The sequence below is a fragment of the Globicephala melas genome, chromosome 19 (assembly GCF_963455315.2).
Source record: "Globicephala melas chromosome 19, mGloMel1.2, whole genome shotgun sequence".
Lineage (NCBI taxonomy): Eukaryota > Metazoa > Chordata > Mammalia > Artiodactyla > Delphinidae > Globicephala > Globicephala melas.
Window position 1 is genome coordinate 6,630,572 of NC_083332.1, and position 26,348 is coordinate 6,656,919.

Genomic DNA, 26,348 nt, shown 5'->3' on the forward strand with positions numbered 1-26,348 from the left:
TTTATCAGGTCTTTCTGTCCCTCTGTAACAGCTGAAGCTTATCAAGCACGGAAGTTTTCTGACTCAGTGGAGATCTGCTTTTATGCAGCTTATGGTACAAAGGGAACAACTCTTTTCTATCTTGTTGGGATTTCTTTCACCAGCAGATAGGTAGGCCTACACATAATTTTCAAAGCCAAGCAACGAAATGCTATTAGACAACAAAAAAAGTCCTCATGTAATAAAGAGTGACTCCGTTATTTTTTTTTACTTTTTCTTTTTAAGATTCTTTTTGATGTGGACCATTTTTTTTTAAGTCTTTATTGGATTTGTTACAATATTGCTTCTGTTTTATGTTTTGGGTTTTTGGCCACAAGGCACGTGGGATCTTAGCTCCCCGACCAGGGATCAAACCCTCACTCCGTGCATTGGAAGACAAAGTCTTAACCACTGGACCGCCAGGGAGGTCCCGTTTTTCTTTCTTTCTTCTTTTTTTTTTTTTGCCCACACCACGCAGCTTGCGGGATCTTAGCTCCCCGACCAGGGACTGAACCTGGGACCACAGGCAGTGAAAACACCAAGTCCTAACCACTGGACTGCCAGGGAATTCCCAACTCCGTTTTTTTCAATGTTTGCTGAAAGCATTGAGCCTCACCCCTCCCTTTTCCCGTGTCCCACATCTGGGGAAGCAGATTGGAAAGCCTGGCTGTGCCCTCTTTTGGTGCCAGTGGGAAGTTCAAACCAAAGGCAGGAACCCTCACCCTGGCCCCACCCATTAACCACTATACTAACCCCAAGCCGGTCCTTGCTCTCTTTCAAGCCACTTTCGAACCAGCTTGGGAAGCCTGCCTGCTCCCTAAAGAAAGTCACATTTTGTGACTAGTAAATCGTTTCATACCTTCTTGCTGTGTGTGTGTGCCGACATCAGTCTGGATGTTCAAAGCAAATTTGGTGGGGCGGGGAGCATCCTGTTTGGCCATAGTTCTTCAGAAGCTCCGTTCTTGTAACATGGTCCAGGAACAGGGAGCCTAAGATCATTATCAGATGGAGCACAGAAGTGTAATGTCCTGCATCCTCATGGGTTAGAGCTCAGGAAAGCTGAGCTGAATGACAGGTTGGATTATTGCTCACGTGGTGCTCATTTACACTTAATGGGTTCCCAGCCCTCTTTGCAGATGCTTGAGCAACCGAGGCTGTTATGTCCCACCTGCTGGCCCCAGCCCTGATCTGACCCTTGTGAATTGGGTTCAGTCACAGTTCAGACAGTTGAGGGTTCAAAACGTGGGGCAAGATCTCCCACTTTGGAAGGGCTTTCTGGGGAAGATGACCCCCAGAGGCTGCCTCCAGGGTAACAAGCCTTCAGTGATGGAGGGTGAAGCACATTTCTTCATTCACAGCACAAATAATTAGTATATTCGCAGAGTTGTTCAACCATCACCACAAACAAGTTTAGAACTTTTTTTTTTTTTAACCACGTCACGAGGCATGCAGGATCTTTAGTTCCCTGACCAGGGATTGAACCCATGCCCTCTGCAGTAAAAGCATTGAGTCTTAACCACTGGACCACCAGGGAAGTCCCAAGTGTAGAACATTTTCATCACCCTAAAAAAGAAATCCCTTAGCCGGCCTCTCTCGATCCTCCCGTTCCCCAGCCCCTGGCAACCACTAATCTACTTCCTGTGTCTTGTGGATTTGCCTATTCCGGACATTTCATTTAAATGGAATCATACAATATGGGGCCTCTTATATCTGATCTTTTTACTTAGCATAATGTTTTCAAGGTTCATTCTTGTTGTAGCATCTATCGGTACTGGATTCCTTTTTATTGCAAAACAGTATTCCATTGTATGGCTTATACCACATTTTATTTATCAGTTCATCAGTTGATAGACATTAGTTTTCACTTGGAAGCTATTATAAATGATGGTGATATGAGCAATCATGTACACGTTTTTATGTGGACATGTGTTTTCTTTTCTCTTGGGAAATACCTAGGAGTGTAGTTGCTGGGTCATAGGGTAAGTCTAGGTTTAACTTTTTGAGGAACTGCCAGACTGTTTTCCAAAGTGGCTGAACCATTTTACAAGTCCACCAGCAGGGTATGAAGTTCCAGTTTCTCTACATCCTCACCAATACTTGTCTTTTTGATTATAGCCATCCTAGTGGGTAGTATTTCATTGTGGTTTGGATTGTATTTCCCTAATGACGAATGATGTTGAACATCTTTTCATGTGCTTATTGGCCATTTTTGTATTTTCTTTGAAGAAATCTATATTCAGATCCTTTGCCATTTTTAAGTGGATTATTTATCTTACTATTGAGCCATAAGGGTTCCTTATATAGCCCAGCTACAGGTGCTATATCAGATATATGCTTTGCAACAATTTGTCCTCATTCTTTGTGTTGTCTTTTCACTTTCTCCATGTTGTCCTTTGAAGCACAAAAGTCTTTAATTTTGATGAAGTCCAATTTATCTTTTTTGTCTTTTTTTGCTTGTGCTTTTGGTGTCATATCTAAGAATCCATTACCTAATTTAAGGTTATTAAAATTTATACCTATGTTTTCTTCTAAGAGTTTATAGTTTTAGCTCTTACATTTAGATATATCTCTGATCCATTTAATTTTGTCAATTTTTTATTGTGGATAAATACACATAAAATTTACCATCTTAACTATTTGTAAGTGTACAGATCAATGGTATTAAATACATTCATCACTTGTGTGGCCATCACCACCACCCATCCCCACAACTGTTTTCAGCTTGTAAAACTGCCCCTTTCTCCAGCTCCTTGCAACCACCACTCCTAGGTACGATTTTCCTAGAACAGTATCTTCTCAACATTAGGCATCCACATCCCACCTCCTTGGTTTATACAGAGCGGCCCCTTTCCATCCTCCTAAGACGCCACTGCCTGTCCCAAGGTTCTATTTATTTCCATCCCCTTTGAAACTTTCAACCGCAACTGTGACTGAACAATCGGTATCACTTGCCGTGAATGGAAGTTTGCTGTAAAAGTAAATGCAACGAAAACTACTATTTGCACATTTTCAGTGGATAGCATTGCCCACCCAAAGTGCAGAGTTTGGGGTCCTGGGGAGAGGCTAAGTGTTAAAGCTACTTTCTCATTGGGGTGACCAAGAGGGATCAACAGACTCAAAAAGGGAACACTGGTCTCTCGGGTTGGATAGAGTAAGATGCCAGCCCCACCCCATTCCCCACCCCTGCCAGCCCACAGTGGACATGGAGCATGACATGAGGGAAATAAACAGCCACCAAAATCTGACACACAACTGTGTGACCATAGCATAATCTAGTTCATCCTGATGGATACAATTAAGAGTCCATTGGCAGGACGCTAGGCCTTAGCCGGGTGTTCCCCGGCCTCATTCGATGACACACCACCGTCAATTTGTTTTGCTGTAGTTGTGTGCCATGTATTTTCCTTTAAATCAGCTTCAAAACAAAACAAAACAAAACAGATCAATTTATTTTTAAAGAGGACTTCCTACCACTACCATGAGTGAGAAACTGGTATCTCTTGTCAGTAGAGGAAAAAGGGGGAGAGGGGAAGTAAAATAAGTACCAGGAGAGCAAAACAATATTAAATTCTAGCAACAACTCTTGCCTGAGCCTGAGGCCTACTGTGTCTTTGTAACTAGAGAGGAATAAACATGCCGTCCACGCTTCCTCCTTGATCAAGTAGGATTGCATGAGAATGGAAAAGTGCCAGTTGATGATGTGCTGAGGACCAACTGAAATTGAGTGGTTCCCTGGTGGTCCTTGCCCCTCCCAGACTCTGGGAAAACAGATTTAACCATCTCATCGTGGGGTGGTTTTCACCATTAGGAGCCCTCCCGTCCTAGAATGTGAGCACTTGGCAGGTAGTGACTGTGCATGCCCAGCCTCTGCCCAGGTGTGTGGCACTGAGCTGAGAAAAGCAACCAACACTTAGAAACTCAAAACTTTAATCAGAGAACCAACACGCAAACATGAGGTCGGGCGTTTCTACACTGGCCCGCAGAACACAGGTCACTAGTTACATAGATGCCCCCCCGCCTCCCCCCACACACAATGGCTGCCAACTTTCTACAAGACCTCTGACCTCTATCTGTGGTGTCAAAACTCTTGGTTGAACACACTGATCAAGTTGAGTTTCCGCCCCTGCCCTGCCCTGCCCCTTAGGTATCTATCAGGCCTGTTGCCCAGATACAACAGGTGGGGAGTTGGACGTTTCCGCCATTTGAAAACCAGTACACTCCCCACTGTGGTGTGAACGGTCAGCCAACAAGGTCCCAGTTTCAACGACAAAACCAACCAGCACAACTCAAGGTGCAAGGTTTGAAAATCCTAAGGGCCCAGAGCACATACTCCTGAACTTTTTTTAGCACCAAAAATATGAAAGAATATTAAAAGTGTCAAGAGTCCAATGTCTTTGTAAGATTGTGCTTCAGCAAAGAGGTGACTGGGTCACTTAGCTGGTGGGACACAAAAGCTCAGGGCCGAGGAGGTGCCATCAAGAGAGCTGGCAGTGTGGTTCCCTGCGGTGAGACTCAGCTGTAGAACAAGCCTGGCCAAGGTGAGCAGTGAACTCTGGGGCTCCAACAGGAAGGACTGTGTCCTCACTGGGCTCGCCAACAATCCTCAGGGGAATTGCTGTCATATAAGAGAATGTGGTATTTTAAGACGTCACTTGGCAATGGAAACGAGGCCATCCATTTCCCTTTGATTCTAGAAGCTTCAAGGCAAGGGCAGGGATTACCGTATTGGTGTTCCCCACCCTGGAGCCTAGGGAAGCGCCTGGTGAGTGGCCACCTTGGACAACTGGTAAAGGAGGAACATTCCAGCAGTCTTTTCTGTGCATCACAGTTTTTGCTACCAAGCACATCTTCTGTATAAATGGTGTGAACTGTGTGGAGACAGCAACATCCAAAGCAGCTTTCCTAACTGAATCCAGCTGTTTACGGTATTCACTCTCACGATAAACTGGGTCTCATCATTTAACCAACAACTTTAAGTAGGAGGAGATTATGGGAAGGGGTGGCATGTGGATATGGGAGGGGGTCCTTTTGAGTGAGAGGTTTGGGAGGTTAGGAGTGGAAAGTTCCTGCCATGCAATGTTAGTTTACGTGTTCTTCTTGGCTTTTTGTGGGTTAAGAAAGTACTAGGACAGGGCTTCCCTGGTGGTGCAGTGGCTAAGAATCCACCTGCCAATGCAGGGGATGCAGGTTCGAGCCCTGGTCCAGGAAGATCCCACATGCCGCGGAGCAACTAAGTCCGTGCACCACAACTACTGAGCCTGCGCTCTAGAGCCCGTGAGCCACAACTACTGAGCCTGTGTGCCACAACTACTGAAGCCTGCGTGCCACAACTACTGAAGCCTGCGTGCCTAAAGCCCATGCTCCACAACAAGAGAAGTCACCGCAGTGAGAAGCCTGTGCATCGCAACAAGGAGTAGCCTCCACTTGCCGCAACCAGAGAAGAGCCCGTGTGCAGCAACGAAGACACAATGCAGCCCAAAAAATAAATAAATAAAATAATTTAAAAAGAAAGAAAGTACTAGGACAGAGCTGAGAGATGGAGGGAAGAAAAATGCTAGGCTTTTTTTTTTTTTTTTTTTTTTTTTAAGAGCAAAGTGCTGGGGTTTTGGATCCAACGAAGCCAAGGATATTTTGGTGGAAAACTTTAAAAATAAAAGGCATGCACATTATTAGTAATAACGTTAACTGCAGTGAAATAAAGATAGAGGGTTGCTTAATTTTCTCTTCCTTTTAATGTAAAAGTGTATATTTGTTATATCTGATGCGTGTTTGTAGCTCACACTTGGTGAGTACTTACTATGTGCTGGGCACTTAGTTCTAAAGTGCTTCACATCTCTTTATCCTCACAACAGCCCTATGAAGTAGGTAGCTATTATTTTGCCCACCTTACAGATGAGGACACTGAAGCCCTGAAAGGTTCCATGACTTTCCCTAGGTCACTTAGGTGGCAGATGGAAGAGCTGGGATTTAACTCAGCAGACTGGCTCCAGTCTAACTCTGACTTCAAAAGCTCCACAGCTTCTCAATGTTTGTGTTTTCATTGTTTTAATGAAACTCATGTGTGCAAATTTTCTAATCAATCTTTATTAATAAAGAGATTTATTACTCTTGGGGGGGAGGGGCTTACACTGGGATGGTTTCAACTTTAGGCCTCGGATGAACACATTCTCAGATGTCTGGGATCCTGCTGCCACCCAGCAGCCATGGGCAGAATTGCTACCTGCTACTTTGGAGTGTGAACTCACTGATGTCGGCTAAGACCTAAGCAGCAGCACAAGGCTTTCTGACAATGTGGACACTGATGTGGTTTCTCCTTGGTGTGAATTCTCTGATGCTGACTGAGATGGGCTCTAAGGCCAAAGGCTTTCCCACACACATCACAAGCATAAGGCTTCTCCCCAGTGTGAGTTCTCTGATGCTGCATCAGATTTGCTTTCTGGGTGAAGGCTTTCCCACATTCGGCACACACAAAAGGCTTCTCCCCACTGTGAACTCTCTGATGCTTAGAAAGGCAGGAGCTCTGGTTGAAGGCTTTCCCGCATTCCTGACAAACGTAAGGCTTTTCTCCAGTATGAATCCTCCGGTGTCGGATGAGTGCAGCACCCAGGCTGAAGGTTTTCCCACAGTCGCCACATTCGTAGGGTTTCTCACCTGTGTGAACTCTCTGATGCTTAGAAAAGCACGAGCTCTGGCTGAAGGCTTTCCCGCATTCCTGACAAACGTAAGGCTTTTCTCCAGTGTGAATCCTCCGGTGTCGGATGAGTTGAGCACCCAGGTTGAAAGTTTTCCCACAGTCACCACATTCATAGGGCTTCTCACCTGTGTGAATTCTCTGATGCTTGGAAAGGCACGAGCTCTGCTGTGATGTTTTCCCGCATTCATTTTGCTCAAAGGGCTTCTTTCCTGCCTGAGTTCCCTGATGCTGAACAACGTGGTTACTGTAGGCAAAGACTTCGTCACACTTGTTAGGTTTAAAGGGCTCCTCTGCAGTTTGGATTAACTGATGTTCTGAGAGACATGCACTTTGGCTGAAGGTCTTTCCACTTTTGTTACATTGAAAGGGGTGCTCATTCTTATGGGTGGACTGATGTTTGGCAAGGGAGGCACTATGAACGAAGGCCTTCCCGCAGTTCCTACATTCATATGGCCTCACTCCAGAGTGGATCCTCTGGTGGCGGATGAGCTGTGAACTTTGGCTAAAGGCCTTCCCACACTGGTTACACTCAAAGGGCTTCACCCTGGCATGAATCCGCTCATGCTGAGTCAGGTATTTGCTGCAGCTAAAGGTTTTCTCACATTTGTTACACTTAAAGCGCTTCTCACTGACCCTTGGAGGCTCTCTGTGCTCTGGGTTCTCATTCAAGATCTTCCTGCTCTCGTCGAGTACTTGTTTTTCTCTGGCGTGAATGCTCTGGTGGCAAGTTAGGGTAGAGTGGCAAATGAAGCGCTCACCACACTCCTGACATTCATAGGGGGTTTCCACCGCGTGGATTTTCTGGTGCTGAACAAGGTGTTCATTGTGGCTGAAGGTCTCCTTGCATTCTGCACAGCTGTAGGGCTTTTCTATGGCGTGAATGGATAGGTGTCGATTTAGGTGGGAGGGCCGGGTGAAACTCTTGATGCATTGGTGGCACTTGTGGGGCCTGTAGCCCGTGTGAACCCTCTGGTGTTCATTAAGGTGAGTGTTCCGGTAAAAGGCTTTCCCACATGTGTTGCATTCGTAAGGCTTCTCGCCCCTGTGAACCCTCTGGTGGGTCTTTAAGGTCAGGATATGACTGAAGCGTTTCCCACACTCGTCGCACTTATAAGGTTTTTCTCCAGTGTGAAAAGACTGGTGTTTGACAAGCAAGGAGCTTCTCCTGAAGGCCTTCCCACACTCCTGACACACAGCCGTCTTTTCTGCAGCATGAATTTTCTGATGTTGGAGGAGGTATTTGTTAAAGTTGAAGATTGCCTTGCATCTGGCACATTCGTAGAGTTTCCGAGTGTGAGTTTTCTGATACCGGGTGAGATGAAAGGTTTGGCTGAAACTCTCACCATATTCATTACATTTGTCGGATTTGCCACCTGAGGGTGGTTTGTGACACTCAACAGGCTGTGAGTCTTGACCTGCTGGACCATCACTGTCTTGACTCTTACATGGTTCTTCTTCACTGTGAATGTTCTGATGCCACAGGAGGTATGTATTCTGACTAGAAGTCTTCCTGCACTTGTTACCCACATAGGATTTGGAGCCTGTGTGAGACAGTGGCTGCACAAAAAGGCAAGAACTCTGGTTGACATCTTTCTCATTCTCTTGAGGCACAGTGGGGTCCTCCCTAGTGTGAAGAATCCAGTGCTGGATCAGATGGTAGCTCTGGCTGAAGCTCTTCTCACACTGACCACATTTATAAGGTTTCTCCCCTCCCTGGATGTTATCCTGCTGGCTCTGGTCTGAGTAGCACCCAAAGTCATTCCCACTTTCCTGAAACTTAGCGGGTGTCAGGCTCCTTTCAGGAAGATCAGGAGTCACAGAACCTGCTCCTGGGAAAGGGAGGGACTTGGGACCAAGGCCTCTCTTGAGTTTGTGGCTCTCGAGTTCGTGGCTCTTGCATTCTGTGGGACTTTCCTTGCTGGTAACAATATCGGACTTCAGAAGACTTTCCGGATCTCCAAGCAAATTATCTAACCAGCTCTGATCTATGTAGGCTTCTTCCAGATGGGAGTTCCAGAGGCCATCCTTGGAAAACATCTCAGTAATCTCCTGGAAGATTCCTTCATCCAAGAAGTCCTGTGGCAGAGGAGAGGTCTTGGCCTCAGCAGTGTCTGAAAGAGAGGGCAAGAGCAAATGTCTCCTGTGCCCTGGGGGTTAAAGACGGGAGCTGAACGCTGAGAGCAGACAAAAGGGAGAACAGGTGATGGGTCCTGAGTCAGGCCTATCTGGCAAGGAGATGAAGGAGACGGGGCCAGAGTGGTGATCCAGCTGGAACTGGCATCACAGGAAACAGAGCCCATTTCCAGGAGGATTAAGAGGGAAGCTGGGCAACCTCGAGGGTTCCACAGAGAAGTGGAGGCTCTCAGTGGATACTCTCCACCATCACCCCCATCAGCTAAGGCCCACTTCCTAGAGAAGTGCACTCAATGGAAAAGAGGTATAAATGATAACAATGCAATATGATTGTTACCACGTGGTTATCATTGTAACCACATCCAAAGGTGGTTTGCACATGGTTACACATGCTTGGAACCAGCCTGGATGTTAAGGTGGCAGAAACAGAAATCCACGATTGCAGGAGCCTGGACCTATGTGAAAACACCTGTGTGCTCAACGGGAGGCTACAGAAGGTCCATGTTCACAAGCTCATGAGAGGTGAGCAGAGAATAGAGCTCCAGGCTGACGGCTGGGGTGCAGGCTGAGACTGAGCCATGCAGCCTCCACTCCGTGGCCTCTGGTTCAGGGGTCCTTCTCCTCATGTTAACAGCCTAACAATGAGAAAAGCCTCCAGTGCCCCAGGCAGGGCCCTGCCTCTGCTTTTTCCTCCTGGGGATGTCTCAACCAGTGCTAACACCTGGGAATCCTCACTGCTTGACTGGATCCCCTGGAGAAACCGTGGCCTGGAAGAGGGCAGACCGAAGGCTCTTGGCAGCATTTAGGCCCAGGCTTGAGTTACTAACAGATGGGCCATCTGCTAGGCCCTGTGGACCAGGAAGGAAGGATGGGCCTGAATGAAAGGGCGGTGAAACAGGTAGACAGGGGGTCCACAGTGCTCAAGGGGCACAAAGCAAGAAGGTGGAGAGACCAACTCAGGGAATGGAAGGCCAACCCCTGCTGAGTCTGGAAGGATGTGGAGGGGACAGAGGAAGGGCAACAGGACAACCATGTGCTGAACACAGAGGCAGGCAGAGATAAGGCATGCTGGGTGAGGGTCCTGGACCTAAAGCCAGTGCAAGGCAGAGTGAAGCCCAGAAGCAGGGAATCAAGCTGTCTGGGTAGACAAACTGGGTGGGATGGAGGTCCAAAGATGGAGGGCCCACAAAGGGCCACACCCCACGACCCCTCCACCCTCCTGCTCGCTGGGTGCTGGTGGGCCCTCTCTGCCCACTCACCAGGGCCTGTTGACTCTGGGCTTCCTTTCGCCAGGGCCGCCAGCTCTTCCCCATCATCTGGATGGGAGGTCAGGTTGGGTCTGGGGGAATCTGAAGGGAGAGAAAAGCATTGTCACCAACCAGATGACAGCAGCATGGAGGGTCATCCAGCCACTGAGTGGGAACTTCCCAGCTCTCCTGACTATTCAGCACCTTATCCAGCGCACGGCTCCCAAGGACCAGATGCAGCACTGGGTGACTCCAGGAACGCCTGCCCTACAGGGTTCCCAGTCCAGTGGAGGAGAGGGACCTGGACAGTCACAATCCAGAATGATCAGAGCTGTGACAACTGGGCCTGGGAACACAAAGGATCTGTAACAGCTCTTGAGGAATGAGCAGAGTGGCCAGGGAGAGGCAGGTACTTCCTCGGTCATCTGAGATTCATTCATTCACCCATGGACCACACAGGGCCAGAGGCCTCCGTGGGCTAGGCCCCGTGAAGTGTGTTGGGGTCCCAGGGCTCAATCCCGCACTCTACCCCCCTGCAAACTTTCTCAAGGAAGGGAGCACAGAGTTGTAATCCCTGGGGAAATGTGCTACTGTGGGGAGAAAGCCACTGCTAACTTCAAAGATGAGAGGTCATGAGCCCAGCAAGTAGGCTTCATCTTTTAGCTGAAAGAGGGCAAGGAAAGAGATTCTCCCCTACAGCCTCCAGAAGGAACCAGCCATGCCCACACCTGGATTTCAGCCAAGGCAGACCCACTTCAAACTTCTGACCTCCATGGGACTTCCCTGGTGGCGCAGTGGTTAAGAATCCACCTGCCAATGCAGGGGACACAGGTTCGAGCCCTGGTCTGGGAAGATCCCACATGCCACGGAGCAACTAAGCCCGTGCGCCACAACTACTGAGCCTGCGCTTTAGAGCCCGCAAGGCACAACTACTGAGCCTGCGTGCCACAACTACTGAAGCCCACGCACCTAGAGCCCGTACTCTGCAACAAGAGAAACCACTGCAGTGAGAAGGCCGCGCACCACAACGAAGAGTAGCCCCACTCGCTGCAACTAGAGAAAGCCCGTGCTCAGCAATGAAGACCCAACTCAGCCAAAAATAAAATAAAACAAATAAATTAAAAACAACCACAAAAAACAAAAAACTTCTGACCTCCAGAACCATCAGTCAGTGTGTGCTGTTTTCAGCCACATTTGTGGCATCTGCAAGAGCGCCATAGCAAACGATTACACCACTCATATATATAGACACACAAACGTGTGCCAGGGAGTCAAGGGAAACACATTTCTACCATGGATTGTAATTTAAAAATTGCAGACACTGAGATTTGACCTCCCACAAGCTGCTTCTGTAGCGTACATTGAGCAGTTTAGAGAAAATCTGCCCCAATGCAATAAAATTACATGAAATGATATTTTTCAGTGTGTAATCCTTTTTTTCCTTTTTAAAAATCTTTTAGAATAAATTATTTTTTCTGCTTTTGGAAAAGAAAGAAGCAAGGAACTTGAGAAGGGGAAATGAGCTGATCAGGATGAGGTGACATGGATGAAGAGCAGCACAGGCTCCACCTAGTGTCTCAGCCCTGGCGCTCCCTCCCTGGGTGACACTGCTGTTCACAGCCCAGGGAGAACGGTTAGCGCCGCAGGCTGCCTGCTCTCCTTGGAAAGGCCTGCTCGCAAGGCTGGCCCTTGGCTGGTGTCTGGGAACCTGGATTTCGGGAGTGGGGGGTTCCAGCATTCCCTAACCAATAAGAGGGGCTCCCTGTGCCCAAATGCCTGCTTCCCTTCGGGGAGTCTAGGATTTGGGTACGTGGCAGGCAGAGGGTGCCTATGCGACCAGCCCCTGTTAAAGAACCTGGGTGCTGGGTCTCTAATGAGCATCCTCGTAGACATTTCATATGTGTTGGCGCACCTGGTCGCTGGGGGAATTAACCAATGGCCGTGAGTAGGACCATTCGCTGAGTCCCAAGAGTCCTCCTAGTCAATCACCAAATGTCGGAGTGCTCCTGGGGACTCGCACAGAGCTGGGAAGGTGAATTCCCCTCTCTGAACCTCGATTTCAGGAGGATCAAGAAAACAGGGAGCCAGACTTCCTTGCACGGTGACTGGAAGATGGGAGGAGAGGACTGTAAGCGCTTGCCCAGCACAAGACCCAGCTCCTGACACAGCGGCTCTTGCTGCTCACTCATCTATTCGTTGAGCCCCCAAAACGGGTACTGTCCGCTCCGGACACGGGGGCTCCACCAGGGAGCAGCACGAGTCCCTGTCCGCAGGAAGCTCCCATCCTAGCAGAGGGAGACAGACCATAAAATGAGCGGTCAGAACATGAAGGAGCAGTGGGCAAGCCGGGCAGGGGAAAAGCAGGGAGTGCTCATGGGGTTGCAGTTTGTCTTAAAAAAGGGAAGCCCCATGGTGGTGCAGTGGTTAAGAATCCGCCTGCCAAAGTGGGATCCCAATGTCGGCTCTTCCCGGACCAGGGATCGAACCTGGTCCGGGAAGATCCCACATGCCACGGAGCAACTGAGCCTGTGCGCCACAACCACTGAGCCCGCGAGACACAACTACTGAGCCCACGTGCCACAACTACTGAAGCCCACGCACCTAGAACCCATGCTCTGCAACAAGAGAAGTCACCACAATGAGAAGCCTGTACAGCGCAACAAAGAGTAGCCCCCACTCGCCGCAACTAGAGAAAGCCCGCGCATAGCAACAAAGTCCCAACACAGCCAGAAATAATTTTTTTTTTTTTAAGGGAAAAAAGAAAAAAGGGGAAGCCCTGAGTCAGGGAGGGGACAGAGAACAGCAAATGCAAAGATCCCTAAGTGTCAGCTGGAGGAATTCTTCTACTATGATAACAGGAAAGGCAGGGGCCAGATCAGGGTTTCTCAACCTGGGCACTACTGCCATTTGGGGTCGGATAATCCCTGCATTCTGGGATATGTGGCAGCACCTCTGGGTTCCACCTACTGGATTCCAGGAGCACACCCACCACTGCCAACTGGTGACAATCAAAAAGGTCGCCAGGCGTTGCCAATGTTGCAGAATCGGCCAGCTGAGTACGCTGGTCTGAGGCGCTCAGGAGGCACGGGCCCCTTCCATGGGTGACAAGAGAGCCACGGGTGATCACCGAGCAGGGCAGTGACAGACCCCTGGGGCTCAGGTGGACACTCACTCAGCAGGAAGAGGTTCTGGTAGTTGTCCAGTGCTGTGTCCCAGAACAGGTCCCCCTGGTCCAGCCCCAGCTGCTCCCAGTCCTCCAAGGTGAAGTCCATGGCTACGTCCTCGAGGGTCGCAAATTCCTGGAATGCAACACACTGTCAGTGATGACTGCGGGGCTGGGGTCAGGGAGGGGCCAACGGCTTACTCAGCACCCCCAGCCCCCCATGCCCCAGGCCTTTGGCAAAAGTCGTCTTGTGAGAACCTTCAGATGCAAGACACTGGGCATCCCCGTATTTTCTAGGAAAGGACAGGAGTCTTGAAGAGGAGACGTGAGGTTCCTTCAAGGTCACAGAGGTGGGTCTGCCTGATCCTGACATCCATCTACCTTGGCTTTTGTTTTTTTCAGTGTTTGTTCAAGATTTTAAGTTTTTTTAATTAAAAAAAAATTTTTTTAATTATAGTTGATTTACAATGTTATGTTAATTTCTGCTATACAGCAAAGTGATTCAGTTATACATATACATTCTTTTTCACATTCTTTTCCCTTATGGTTTATCACAGGATACTGAATATAGTTCCCTGTAGGGCCTTGTTGTTTATCCATTCTATATATAATAGTTTGCATCTGCTAATCCCAAACTCCCAATCCTTCCCTCCCCCACCCCCTCCCACTTGGCAACCACAAGTCTGTTCTGTGTCTGTGAGCCTGTTTCTGTTTCATTTACTCATTCCACAAACACCTTGAGGAACTTCCCTGGTGGCGCAGTGGATAAGACTCCGCACTCCCAGTGCAGGGGGCCCAGGTTCCATCCCTGGTCAGGGAACTAGATCCCACATGCGTGCCACAACTAAGGAGCTGCCAAGCAGCAGCTAAGGAGCCCATCTGCCACAACTCAGACCCAGCGCAAACAAATAAATATTAAAATACAAACAAACAAACAAAAAACATCTTGAGGCTTCCTGTGTGCAAAACCGGTGATGGTCCCTGGGGACCCAGAGATGAGTCCCAATCAGTACTTGTACCCGTGGAGCGCCAAGTCTGGTGGGGCTGACAGATATAGTCAGGGACACCCCATCTGGGTGGATTTGTGCTACAGCTGAGGCAGCAGGGGTGATATGGGAGACCAGAGCGGGGAGGAGCTGACGCTGCCCTGGGAAAGTGGGGGGAATGAGCTGGGTCTTGAAGGTTGTGGAAGACTCACCAGCCAGAGATGGTGGGCGGGGTATATTCTAGCAGAGGGAGGAGCCTGACCAAAGGCGGGAAGCTGGAAAGTACAGAGTAACATTTTACCACCAGGCCAAGGAGGGAGTACGGCGTGTGTGGGGACACGGAGAAGACAGTGTGGAGGGGGGCAGGACCCAGGTCACGCAGGGATGGGCTCAGAAACCTGGATTTTATCCTATAGGCAATAAGGATTCCTGGAAGGATACTGAGCAGGAGAGCGACAGTGTGAGGGCTTTCCTTTAAGAAGATCGAGCTGGGGGACTTCCCTGGTGGTGCAGTGGTTAAGAATCCACCTGCCAATGCAGGGGACACGGGTTCAAGCCCTGGTCTGGGAAGATCCCACATGCCGCGGAGCCCGCGAGCCCCAACTACTGAAGCCTGCGCACCTAGAGCCCATGCTCTGCAACAAAGAAAAGCCACCGCAATGAGAAGGCCGCGCACCGCATCGAAGAGTAGCCCCCGCTTGCTGCAACTAGAGAAAGCCTGCGCACAGCAACGAAGACCCAACGCAGCCAAAAATAAATAAATAAATTAATTTTTAAAAAAAAGATCGAGTTGGGGACCATGATAAGACAGTGAGCCAGAACAAGGCAGGCCAGCTGTGCAGCCTTTGGGGATGATGGGTTAGGATAGGGAGGGACCCTTGACTCACCTCAGTCATAGCCAATGCGGGCCCAGCAGCCGAGTCCTCCATTAAGCTCCCCCTCCTGGGAGAAAGTGTCCCTTCCTCCTAGGGCTGACTCTGGCCACGCTGGAGGAGCCCCCAAAACTTCCAGAAGCAGGAGGAGGAGTCAGAACATAAGTCTCCCTGCAGGAACCACAACAATTCTATTTACTGAAACCACCCAGCCCCACGTTCCTCCTGTGCTTCAGAGCCCTCAAGGCCACTTCACAACCCTTCTTGGCACTCACAGTCAGTAAATACAGCCAGTAAATACCCACTTGGGAGAGGTGGAGATTCAGATCTATCACCTTGGCGGAACCTTCTGTCTTGCTCCCCACTGTGTGCACAGTGCCTGGCACACAGTAGGGATTTTTAAAATATTTGTTGACAGAACACATGTGTCTCTAACTGAACCCCTGGGACGATGCTTCTGATATTTCTGATTCTCATCTCTAAGACTTGAGTCCAGGTGAGCCTCCAAGACTGTTGATGTTTCTTCAACCTTTTTTTTTAAACCATGACCCACAGTAACACAGACAATATATACCATGACTACTCATTTGCATACATAACTGAACAAAAGCTTCATGAAACAATACTTCATCTTACAAAGTAGGATGGACTGGGATGTTTACCATTCTGGTTGTTTTTATTTTACTTCATTAAAAAAAATTATGGTCACTGCCCCCCGAGTTATTTTCATCACCCATAGTATGCAAAACACTGTACCACTGGTGTGGCCACTGTGTATTTCCTAAGTAGCATATACCCGTGGGGTGTCAAAAGCATTCCATATCATGAATCAGCAACGACACAGGTCCACAATTCTTAAGTCTCTGGGGCCAGGTATGCTTTGAATTCAGAAATTTTCAGATTTTAAGAAGATAATCCAGGGGCTTCCCTGGTGGCGCAGTAGTTGGGAGTCCGCTTGCCGATGCAGGGGACACGGGTTCGTGCCCTGGTCCAGGAAGATCCCACATGCCGTGGAGCGGCTGGGCCCGTAAGCCATGGCCGCTGAGCCTGCGCGTCCGGAGCCTGTGCTCCGCAACGGGAGAGGCCACGACAGTGAGAGACCCGCGTACCGCAAAAAATAAATAAATAAATAAAGACCCGCGTACCGCAAACAATAAAAAAAAAAAAAAAAAAAAAGATAATCCAGGGACTTCCCTGGCTGTCCAATGGTTAAGACTTCGCCTTCCAATGCAGGGGGTGTGGGTTCGATCCCTGGTTGGGGAGCTAAGATCCCACATGCCTCATGGCCAAAAAATCAAAACATAAAACGGAAGGAATATGGTAACAAATTCAATAAAAACTTTAAAAAATGGTCCACATCCAAAAAAAAAAACTCTTAAAAAAAAAAAAGTGATCCACCATATATATGGTGTATTTCATTAGAATCCCAATGCAGTGGGGTCGGGGGAGGGCACTGGCGGGAGCATTTCATAATTGAATACTTTGATATTTCTAGAACAGAGGTATCAATATTCACTCTAGGTAGGATAAGTAAAAGTAATAAATCACAGCAGTTGCGGGCACCAAATCCATGGAAAATAATGTTTGGTTTTCAGAGCTTTCTAGATTTTGTGACTGCAGATAAGGGAATGTGGTAGACCTATAATAAGTGCTAACATTTTACCCAACGAGGATTTCCCTCACAACAGAGGTTAAGCCGTGACTTTTTAGTATAATTTGATCCACAGATTTTTAAAATTTTATTTTATTGAAGTAAAGTTGATTTACAATATTGTGTTAGTTTCTGATATACAGCAAAGTGATTCCGTTATTTATATATATATGTACATACAGTATATGTGTGTATATATATTCTTTTTCATATTCTTTTCTATTATGGTTTACTACAAGATATTGAATGTAGTTCCCTGTGCTACATAGTAGGACCTTGTTGTTTATTCAGTCTATATATAATAGTTTGCATCTGCTAATCCCAAGCTCCCAATCTGTCCCTCCCCCAGCCCCCCTCCCCCTTGGCAACCAGAAGTCTGTTCGCTATGTCCAATCCACAGATGTTTTTTGTTTTGGGGTGTTTTTTTTTTTTGCGGTACGCGGGCCTCTCACTGTTGTGGCCTCTCCCGTTTTGGAGCACAGGCTCCGGATGCGCAGGTTCAGCGGCCATGGCTCACGGGCCCAGCCGCTGAGCGGCATGTGGGATCTTCCCGGACCAGGGCACGAACCCGTGTCCCCTGCATCGGCAGGCGGACTCTCAACCACTGCGCCACCGGGGAAGCCCCACAGGTGTTTTATCTGGCCTGAGTTGGCACTGAGTGTTTTGACAGAAAATTCTTTTAAATAATCCCAAACTTAAAAGCTGGGAGATTTCACCTAAAGACTTGATTTCCAGCTTCTGAAAAATCCTAGGATTTGGCCACATGGGGTCTGCATTCCCATGAAGCTAGTTTGTTGGAGGCCGTTTAGAGCTACCCCGCACCCCGCTTTAGATGGGGTGAGCCCTCCCAGATGCCCCACAGCCTTCACCCAGACCTCTTCTCTCCTTTTCCTTATCTGCCTGACGCTCATAGACATCTTAGTTTGAGAACTCTACATACAGTTTCCAGATCCCGTTCTGTCCACATCTCATACACTCTCAGCCCTGGGAGGGAAGAAACTGGAGCCCTGATGCGAAGCTCAAGGTCACCCAGCTTGTCATAATAACTTGAGACAAATAGGACTGGAAAACCTTAGGCCCTGGAGTCAGGGAATCTTGCCTCTTCCTGGTGTGGGACCATGGCCAGATCATTCACCCTTTCTGTGCCTGTTTCTTCATGTACAAAATGGGGCAGATACAACTCATCCACAATCTCTTGTCTACAATTCTGAAAACGTAAGGCTCTGAAAACCAGAACTTTATTCAAAAATTGGCAGCCAATCTGAACCCGAATTGCCACAGGCTATGTATATTCTTTATTCCCCTTTAGTGTGGGTATTCATGCCTTTTCCGGCAGAAATACTCGATTTCCAAGAATTGCCCCAGATCTCGCTTGGGGGTGTTGCCCAGTTATGAAACATGCACCCTACTAACTCTCTAAATTCTGAAAAATTCTGATTCCCGAGATGATCCTGGTGGCTGAGGAGCTGACAAGAGAAAATGCGAGGACAGAGCGGCGCCTGGCACACAGATAGCGCCCAAATAAATGGTAAATATCTTGACTTTCTAAGGAACTGCCATTCATTCATCCCTCAAGATCTGACTCAGCTCTGCCAAAGACTTCAGGCAACTCACCCCCCTCCTTCAGCCTCAGTTTCCTCACCCAAGAATAAAATAAAATAGAATCGATCCTCTCTGGGCTGCCGGTGAGAGTTGGAAACCACTTCAGCAAGATCCTGGCTTGTAACTCTGAACAAGGGCTCAAGACTCCACCTAGATACCCACAGCCCAAGGCGACTCGCCCAGTGCCGAAGTCTCCCCAAAAGCATTCCGTCACCTCTCGTCTTCAGCGATCCCAGCCCCGGCGTCTCCTCACCTCGAGACTGCGGTCAGCCAGGTTAAAAGACTCGACCCCAAACGGGTGGGAGCCGGAGACCCAACTGCTCGGACACGCGCCTCCCCACAGCCACTTCCGTTACCGGGAGAATCTCTTCAGAGCTACTCCCCACCCAGGATCCTCCGCGCCAGCCCCAGGATCCCGTTTCCCAGAGAGCTATGCGGACGCCTTTTCTTGTCTTCCCATCTCCACCCTCTTCTTCGTCCTTAGAGGCCCCGCTGAGCACACTGGGAAATAGAGTAGAAAGAGACTCGGCATCAGGTGGCATCTGGGTATTGTAGTCCAGCTTTTGAAGGACAACCTAGTCAGTCTTCGTAGTTCATCCCTCCTTACGATTGGCTCCACGTTGGCATATGCGCAATAGAACCAGGAAGCGTTCCACAGAATGTGGAATGCGGTTGGGCGATGAGGGAAAATCCCTCCCCCAGCCCTGAGTCAGAGGGCTGGTCTGCCGCGAAGGTGCCTGGGAAATGGAGTTCCCAGGAAGGCACAGCCCGCCGGCAAGCCGGAGGTCTGCGTAGGCTGCGCGGCCGCAGTCCTTCCGCGAGGGAGAGGGTGCGCGCGCAGCGCCTTCCGCCCAAGCGGAAGTTTTCGCGGGGCAACTGAGAAGGTGAGTCACGGTTCCCCTGGCGGGTTCGAGGGTCTGGCTGCAAATATGTGTCTCCCCACTCCGCTCACCAAATCTAGAGGTGAGGGGAAGGAGAAGCGGAGCAGGGGGAGGTCTCCTGATACCCTAGCCAGAGTTCGGTCGTGGTGCCTGTGACGTGAGCGCGACTCTTTGTGGGAGGCGGAGCCCCTGGGAGCGGGCGTCGGGGGTCGGGATGAAAGAAGGTTCTGGTCTCCGAAATAACCTGCCGGCTCCAAGTGTCCCCAGCTTCTTCGGGCTCTTGGTGATAGGCGTGGCTACGACGGAGACGGGCGGAACTAATGGGGAGTTCGACAGACGCCCCGCCGTGGTACTACGTCATCCCTGGTTTCCGCGGAGGACGGGGCCGAGGCGAATCCCGTCACCTAGGTGATTAGCCCTCCTGCCCTAAGTTAGAGTCTAATCTTTAGCTCTTCCACGAGGGGCACAGTATTTAACACATAGCAGATGTTCAGTAAATGTTTGTTGAGTAAGTAAAGAAAATGGGTGAATGAATGATAAAGACTGGCCTGAGTGTTGGAGCCTTGGCTCTGAGTCCTGAGCTAGCCATATGACCTTGGACCGGTGACTTCAACACTGAGACTTCCTTGTTTCTTCCATACATATTTATTGAGAGTTTAGTATAGCTGTACTTCCACGTGACGTATTAAACAGTTGCTTACTTATTTATTAAACTTGTCTTCCCCCACTAGAATGAGCTTTGTCGGGTCAGGAGCCTTGTTTGTTTCCTTTGCTGCTGTATCCCCAGTAGTAGGCACATATTAGGAGTTCAGTGAATAATTTTTGTTTGTTTGTTTGTTTTTTTGCGCTACGCGGGCCTCTCACTGTTGTGGCCTCTCCCGTTGCGGAGCACAGGCTCTGGACGCACAGGCTCAGCGGCCATGGCTCACGGGCCCAGCCACTCCGCGGCATGTGGGACCCTGCATCGGCAGGCGGACTCTCAACCACTGCGCCACCAGGGAAGCCCAGTGAATAATTATTGAGCGAATGAGTGAATGAACAAACTTAGCACATGTTGGCTGCATAGCCAATGCTCAATAAACATTAACCATTATCTTTTTTAAAAATAAATATTTATTTATTTATTTGCCTGCATTGGGTCTTCGTTGCTGCGCGCAGGCTTTCTCTGTGGCGAGCAGGGGCTACTCTTCTTTGAGGTGCGCGGGCTTCTCATTGGGTGGCTTCTTTTGTTGCGGATCAGAGGGTCTAGGCGCGCGGGCTTCAGTAGTTGTGGCACGTGGGCTCAGTAGTTGTGGTTTGTGGGCTCTAGAGCGCAGTCTCAGTAGTTGCAGCGCATGGGCTTAGCTGCTCCGTGGCATGTGGGATCTTCCCGGACCAGGGCTCGAACCCATGTCCCCTGCATTGGCAGGCGGATTCTTAATCACTGCGCCACCAGGGAAGTCCCAACCGTTATCTTTTACTTATGTGCAGCAAACCTGAGTCAGCCTCTCCACCTCTTTTCACTTACAGGACACAGTTAAGATGGAGTTTCCAGCCCAGTGAGTCTGAGGGCCAGACCGTGACCCCATAAAGGTACCATCCCCTGGGACGTATGCCCCTTAAGTCCTATTCCCCACCAACAGCCTGCTCCTGCTGCATCTCCTGTGTGTTACTGCTCGCAGACTTCACTCCCAGGAGAAAGGTTATCAGTGGCGTGGCAGTGGTCCAGGCGCTTACCCATTCCTAAAAGCCATCTTTATCCGACAGCACTTGGCACCTGGGGAAATTCCACTGAAACCGCCTCAAATTTTCAAACTTTTATTTACATAAGTAACCTAGCACAGTCTTGAGTGTATTAGTCAGACTAGGCTAGACCATGCTGCAGTAACAATTGACCCCCAAATCTCAGTAGCTTAACCCAGACACCAGTTTCTCACTAATACAAAGTCTGGAGCAACTCTCCAGGGTAGCTGTCCTCTAGACAGTTTTGATCTTGTGGCTCCAACATCACACAAGGGTTTTTGGTTTGTCATGGTCTGAAGGGAGAAGTGATGGTGACTCTTCTAGCTTAAAAAAATTCTCACCAGTATTTATATCTTCGAAAAGCTAGAGATGTCCATTTAAATGTTATTACCAGGAAAGCAAATGATTAAGTCACACGACCAATCAGGATTACAACCTTCTTAGAGGCTAAAGAACACGTGACGGCAGTTTTGAAATCATATATCGTACACAACTTGTGTAAAATAACAGAAAGGCAGTTTTATGCCACAGCGTGGTTTGTACTCCTCTGCAGGCCAAGGGGAAGAGGAACCCTTTTCTCCTCTGGTTGAGATTTCTTTCATGGGCTGTTTGGACGGCCTGTGTGTTTCAAGGGCAAGCACTGGAACTCCATGAGTTAGCACCAAGAGGAAATGGAGAGACCTGAGAGGCTCAGAACTTAGGATATGGAAAGAGAAAAGGGAAGAATAGAAACGTGGGATACAGGGCATGATAGGGTAATAACAACCACTAACATAAAAGGCTTTCTGTGGGCCGGGCCCCTGTTCTTAGCAATTGATAGAAATGTATTGCAACATGCCCAGCAAGGAGCACATCTGGAATTCAAATCCAGGCAGCCTGGAACCAGAGCCTGTGATTTTAAGGACTCTACTGTTTGCATTCTCAACAGAAACCAGTCTTTACAGTGAATAAAGGAAAAGGTTTTAATTAGACTGAGCCAGACACAGAAAGATAAATATGGCATGATCTGACATATATGTGGAATCTAAAAAAAAATTGTCAAACTCATAGTAACAGTGAGTGGAATGGTACTTACCAGAGGCTGTGGGGGAAAAGAGATATTGATCAAAGGGTATAAACTTCCCATTATAAGATGAATAAATTCTGGAGACCTAATGTATAGCATGGCAGCTATAGTAAATAATAACTAATTGTATACTTGAAATTTGCTGAGAGAGTAGATCTCAAGTGTCCTTACCACACACACACACACACACACACACACACACACAATTGGAACTATAAGAGGTGATGGATATGTTAATTAGTTTGATTGTGGTGATCGTTTCATAATGTATACTGTTAACCAGACTTTCAGAAACGGAGACTGACTGAAATAAAGAGGGATTTATTTGGGGTTTGTTAGGACTGCAGCCCAGGAGACCCAGATTCAAGAAGTACTTGAGGGCATCCTAATAAAGAAATACATATATACGTATTACAATTAAAAAAAAAAAAGAAGCAACTTGAATTGTGTTCCACTGGACTACAAATGAAGGAAGCTTCTAAAGGCAAAAACTGCAAAGCCACAATTAGTTACATTAGTTGTTTATCAAGAATTATAATTAGATGATACAGCCACTATGGAGAACAGCATGGAGGTTCCTTAAAAAACTAAAAACAGAACTACCATACGACCCAGCAATCCCACTACTGGGCAAACCTGAGAAAACCATAATTCAAAAAGAGTCATGTACCACAATGTTCATTGCAGCACTATTTACAATAGCCAGAAATGGAAGCAACCTAAATGCCCATCGACAGGTGAATGGATAAAGAAGATGTGGCACATATATGCAATGGAATATTACTCAGCCATAAAAAGAAACAAAACTGAGTTATTTGTAGTGAGGTGGATGGACCTAGAGTCTGTCATACAGAGTGAAGTAAGTCAGAAAGAGAAAAACAAATACCGTCTGCTAACGCATACATATGGAATCTAAAAAAAAAAAAAAATGGTTCTGAAGGGGCAGGACAGGAATAAAGATGCAGACGTAGAGAATGAAATTGAGGACATGGGGAGTGGGAAGGGTAAGCTGGGATGAAGAGAGTGGCATGGACATATATACACTACCAAATGTAAAATAGGTAGTGGGAAGCAGCCACATAGCACAGGGATACCAGCTTTATGATCACCTAGAGGGGTGGGATAGGGAGGGTGGGAGGGAGACGCAAAAGGGAGGAGATACAGGGATATATGTATATGTATAGCTGATTCACTTTGTTATAAAGCAGAAACTAACACACCATTGTAAAGCAATTATACCCCAATAAAGATGTTAAAAAAAAATCAAGCTGGCAAGAAGTAGAGTGTTTGTTAAGCAAGGATTGGTTGGGGTCAGAATGGTTGCATCTATACGAGGGGGAACAGCCCTGAGACACAAGGTTCCAGGTAGCAGATGTTGTTTTAAAAATGGCTGGTGTCCTTGGGTTAGGTATAGTTCACAGAAAGTTCAAGTTGCAGGAAAGTCCTGAGACCAGATCCTCAGTAGCTGCCCAGTTCCATTTTTGTATGTCTGAACTATGATCACTCCATTATAATTTTAATTTGTCATATATACATATATGGCAAATTAGAATTATTTATATATATACACACATACACATATATAAACAAGTTGTACACTTTAAATATAGACAGTTGTTATTTGTCAAAGATAAATAAGTGAAAGTAAAAAGAAAAGAACTTTGTCTTGCAAGGCAAAATGAAGTCACAAGCACAAGTTTATTTTGACTTCTATTTTGATATCCCAGCTTATAACTGGGACTGTACACTGAATCTTAGAATAAAAAACAAATAAAATAATTTTGCTTTTTTCTTTTGCTATTTAAAGTATATTCATTGGAAATGCCTATTGCACTGTCATCCCTGTTGAGTTTCTCTGCTTCATTTATGAACTAGTTTCATCCTGCTCTTATGGGCTAAGTTGTATCCCGCAAAAATTCATATTTTTAGGAAACTCTAACCCTGAGTATCTCAGAATGCATCTGTATTTGGAGATAGGGCCTTTAAAGAGGTAATTAAAGCGAGGTCTTTAGGGTGGGCCTGCTGTGGTCTGAACATTTGTGTCCCCCCGCAAAATTCATATGTTGAAATGAAATGCCCAATGTGACGGTATTAGGAGGTGGGGCCTTTGGGATGTGGGTAGGTCGTAAGGGTGGAGCTCTCATGAATGGGATTAGTGCCCTTATAAAAGAGACCCAGAGAGCTCCCCAGCCCCTTCCTCCATGTGAGGACACAGGGTGAAGTTGTCAGTCTGTAGCCCAGAAGAGGGCCTTTACCATAACCCAGCCACAGTGGCACCTTGATCTTGGACATCCCAGTCTCCAGAACTGTGAGAAATAAATTTCTGTTGATTGTAAGCCACCCAGTAGTCTGTGATATTTTATTATAGCCACTCAAACAGACTATGATGGGCCCTAGTCCAATAAGAAGAGGGATTAGAACACAGATAGAGGGACAACCATGTGAGGACACAGTGAGAAGGCAGCCATCTGCAAGTCAAGGACAGAGGCCTCAGAAGAAGCCAAACTTGCTGATACCTCGATCCCGGACTTCTAGCCTCCAAAATTGTGAGAAAATAAATTCCTGTTGTTTAAGCCACCTAGTCCATGGTATTGAGTTGTGGCTGCCCAAGCAAATGAATACACCTGCTGTATCCTCATTTGTTGTAGGCTCTATGTGTGATTTTGCCTTTGATTTTTTAAAGTATTAGGAAGTATTGCAGAAATACACAAGGCTTAGAGGATAACGTAGTGAACACCCGTTACCCCTCTAAGTTAGTCAGGATAGGGTAGGATGTGCTGCAGTAACAAGTAAACCCTGAAATCTTAGTGGCTTAATACAATGTAAGTTTATTTGCCCATCATGAGATTGCGACATGGACCAGGCAGCCCTGCTCCATCTTGTACCTATGCCATCTGGAGTATGGACCATCTGGGCCATCCCTGCAGAGGATGGGTGGACAGAGGAGGTACTTGGGCTCTTAACTGCCTCAGCCGGGAAGTGACTTCCATTCACACCCCATTGGCCAGAAGTAGCCAAAACTAGTGGCCCCAATCTCACTGCAGAGGATCCTGGGAAGTGAAGGGGAGGATGTGGATATCTGGTGAGCACTAATGGTCTCTACCTTCCCCATAACATGGTTCAAGAAATGAGCATCACAATTACAGCTGAAGACCCTCAATGCTCCCGTGATTGGAGCAGTTCTGCAGAACTTTTATTGACCTCAAGCCATTCTCATATCTTTTGTGAGCGCTGCAGTTTCACTCTGCATTTGTTCTGCTTTGTACCTGCCCTGGGCCATTAGGGAGAGACAGGTGGCTAGAGGCTGGACACGGGGCGAGAACTCACTTTCCCGCCCCCCCTTGGCCACACCATGCGGCACGCGGGATCTTAGTTCCCTGACCAGGGATCAGACCCGTGCCCCCTGCAGTGGAAGTGCAGAGTCTTAACCTCTGGACTGCCAGGAAGTCCCTGAGAACTCATTTTACAAGTGGCCACTTTCTGGGAATTCCCTGGCGGTCCAGTGGTTAGGATGCTGCACTTCCACTGCAGGGGGGCACAGGTTCGATCCCTGGCCAGGGAACTAAGATCGCACATGCCGTGCAGTGCAGCCAAAAAAGAAAAAAAAAAGAAGTGGCCACTTTCTGAGAGAGGGTATTCCAGGTATGATAACTTTTCTTCTTTCTGTAATCTCATCATCATGGGGAACTCAGGTGACTACTCGTCGGCAGTGGATTAAGTTTTCTTCCAGCTTCCTGTCCCCCGACCCCACTTCTGTTTTCTAGCATGATCTCCTGTCCAGACTGTGGCAAAGATGTTGAAGCAACTTTCAAATTCTGCCCCTACTGCGGAAAACCTCTGCCTACAGAGGAGCACGAGGGGTCCCAGACCTTTGTCAAGCCGTCTATGTCATCCTCCCAAGGTAAGAACCGGGGCTTTATGCTTCTCCCTTTAGGAGGGGTGATGTGTGTGCGTGCGTGTGTGCATTTGGGAAGGAAGGACAGACACCTTTGCTGTCTGCCTGACCCTGCATGGATACCGGAGAAGCCCAGAGCTCAGGCTCTCCCTATACAGAGTTTCTTGGCGTTTTATCGGGCTCGTGGCTCTGAAGTTGACAACTCATGCATTTCTGTCTCCAGCTTGGACTCTTCCCCTGAAATCTACATTCATATATATCAGACTCCCTGCTTGACATCTATTGGATGTCCCATAAGTGTCTCCGCATGCCCAGAACTAAGCTCCTGATACGACTGCCACCCCCCACCTGCCCCTTCCATAGACTATTCCATCGAGGTAACAGCAGTTCAGCTTATTCAGCTTCTCAGACCATGGAG

At 47.9% G+C, this 26,348-nt stretch overlaps 2 protein-coding genes across 21 annotated transcripts in view; one reads left to right on the plus strand and one right to left on the minus strand.

The window, feature by feature from the left end:
* Window positions 1–5,600: 5,600 nt before the first annotated feature.
* ZNF473 (zinc finger protein 473) lies at window positions 5,601–18,834 on the minus strand. 3 transcript variants are annotated; one of them, XM_030849934.3, is made up of 5 exons: window positions 18,620–18,834; window positions 15,129–15,284; window positions 13,265–13,391; window positions 10,105–10,194; window positions 5,602–8,823 (listed from the first exon to the last, which is right to left on the minus strand). In XM_030849934.3, the coding sequence occupies exons 2-5, from the start codon at window positions 15,168–15,170 to the stop codon at window positions 6,260–6,262; spliced, it is 2,823 nt and encodes a 940-aa protein (XP_030705794.2). In that variant the 5' UTR covers window positions 15,171–15,284; window positions 18,620–18,834; the 3' UTR covers window positions 5,602–6,259. The 3 variants fall into 3 exon arrangements, with proteins under 3 accessions (XP_030705798.2, XP_030705794.2, XP_030705795.2); XM_030849935.3 differs by having other exon boundaries at window positions 18,581–18,834; XM_030849938.3 differs by lacking the exon at window positions 15,129–15,284 and having other exon boundaries at window positions 5,601–8,823.
* A 220-nt stretch (window positions 18,835–19,054) lies between these two features.
* VRK3 (VRK serine/threonine kinase 3) overlaps window positions 19,055–26,348 on the plus strand; it is a 70,092-nt gene continuing 62,798 nt past the window's right edge. For 12 of the 18 annotated variants that reach the window (XM_060289710.1, XM_060289711.2, XM_060289715.2 and 9 more), the window contains exons 1-4: window positions 19,258–19,655; window positions 20,142–20,242; window positions 20,754–20,819; window positions 25,800–25,936. In XM_060289710.1, the coding sequence (XP_060145693.1) occupies window positions 25,801–25,936 (136 nt within the window). In that variant the 5' untranslated portion in view covers window positions 19,258–19,655; window positions 20,142–20,242; window positions 20,754–20,819; window position 25,800. The other 6 variants (XM_060289701.2, XM_060289703.2, XM_060289704.2 and 3 more) reach the window with 6 other exon arrangements.

Bases quoted from the DNA above. Each gene is read 5' to 3' on its own strand.
- ZNF473 (XM_030849934.3), bottom strand. From the start codon at position 15,170: ATGGAGGACTCGGCTGCTGGGCCCGCATTGGCTATGACTGAG. The intron at 13,392-15,128 runs GTGAGTCAAGGG...GTTGCATTCCAG, and splicing joins CCGCATTGGCTATGACTGAG to GAATTTGCGACCCTCGAGGA. The intron at 10,195-13,264 runs GTGAGTGTCCAC...CTCTCCCTTCAG, and splicing joins CCAGAACCTCTTCCTGCTGA to ATTCCCCCAGACCCAACCTG.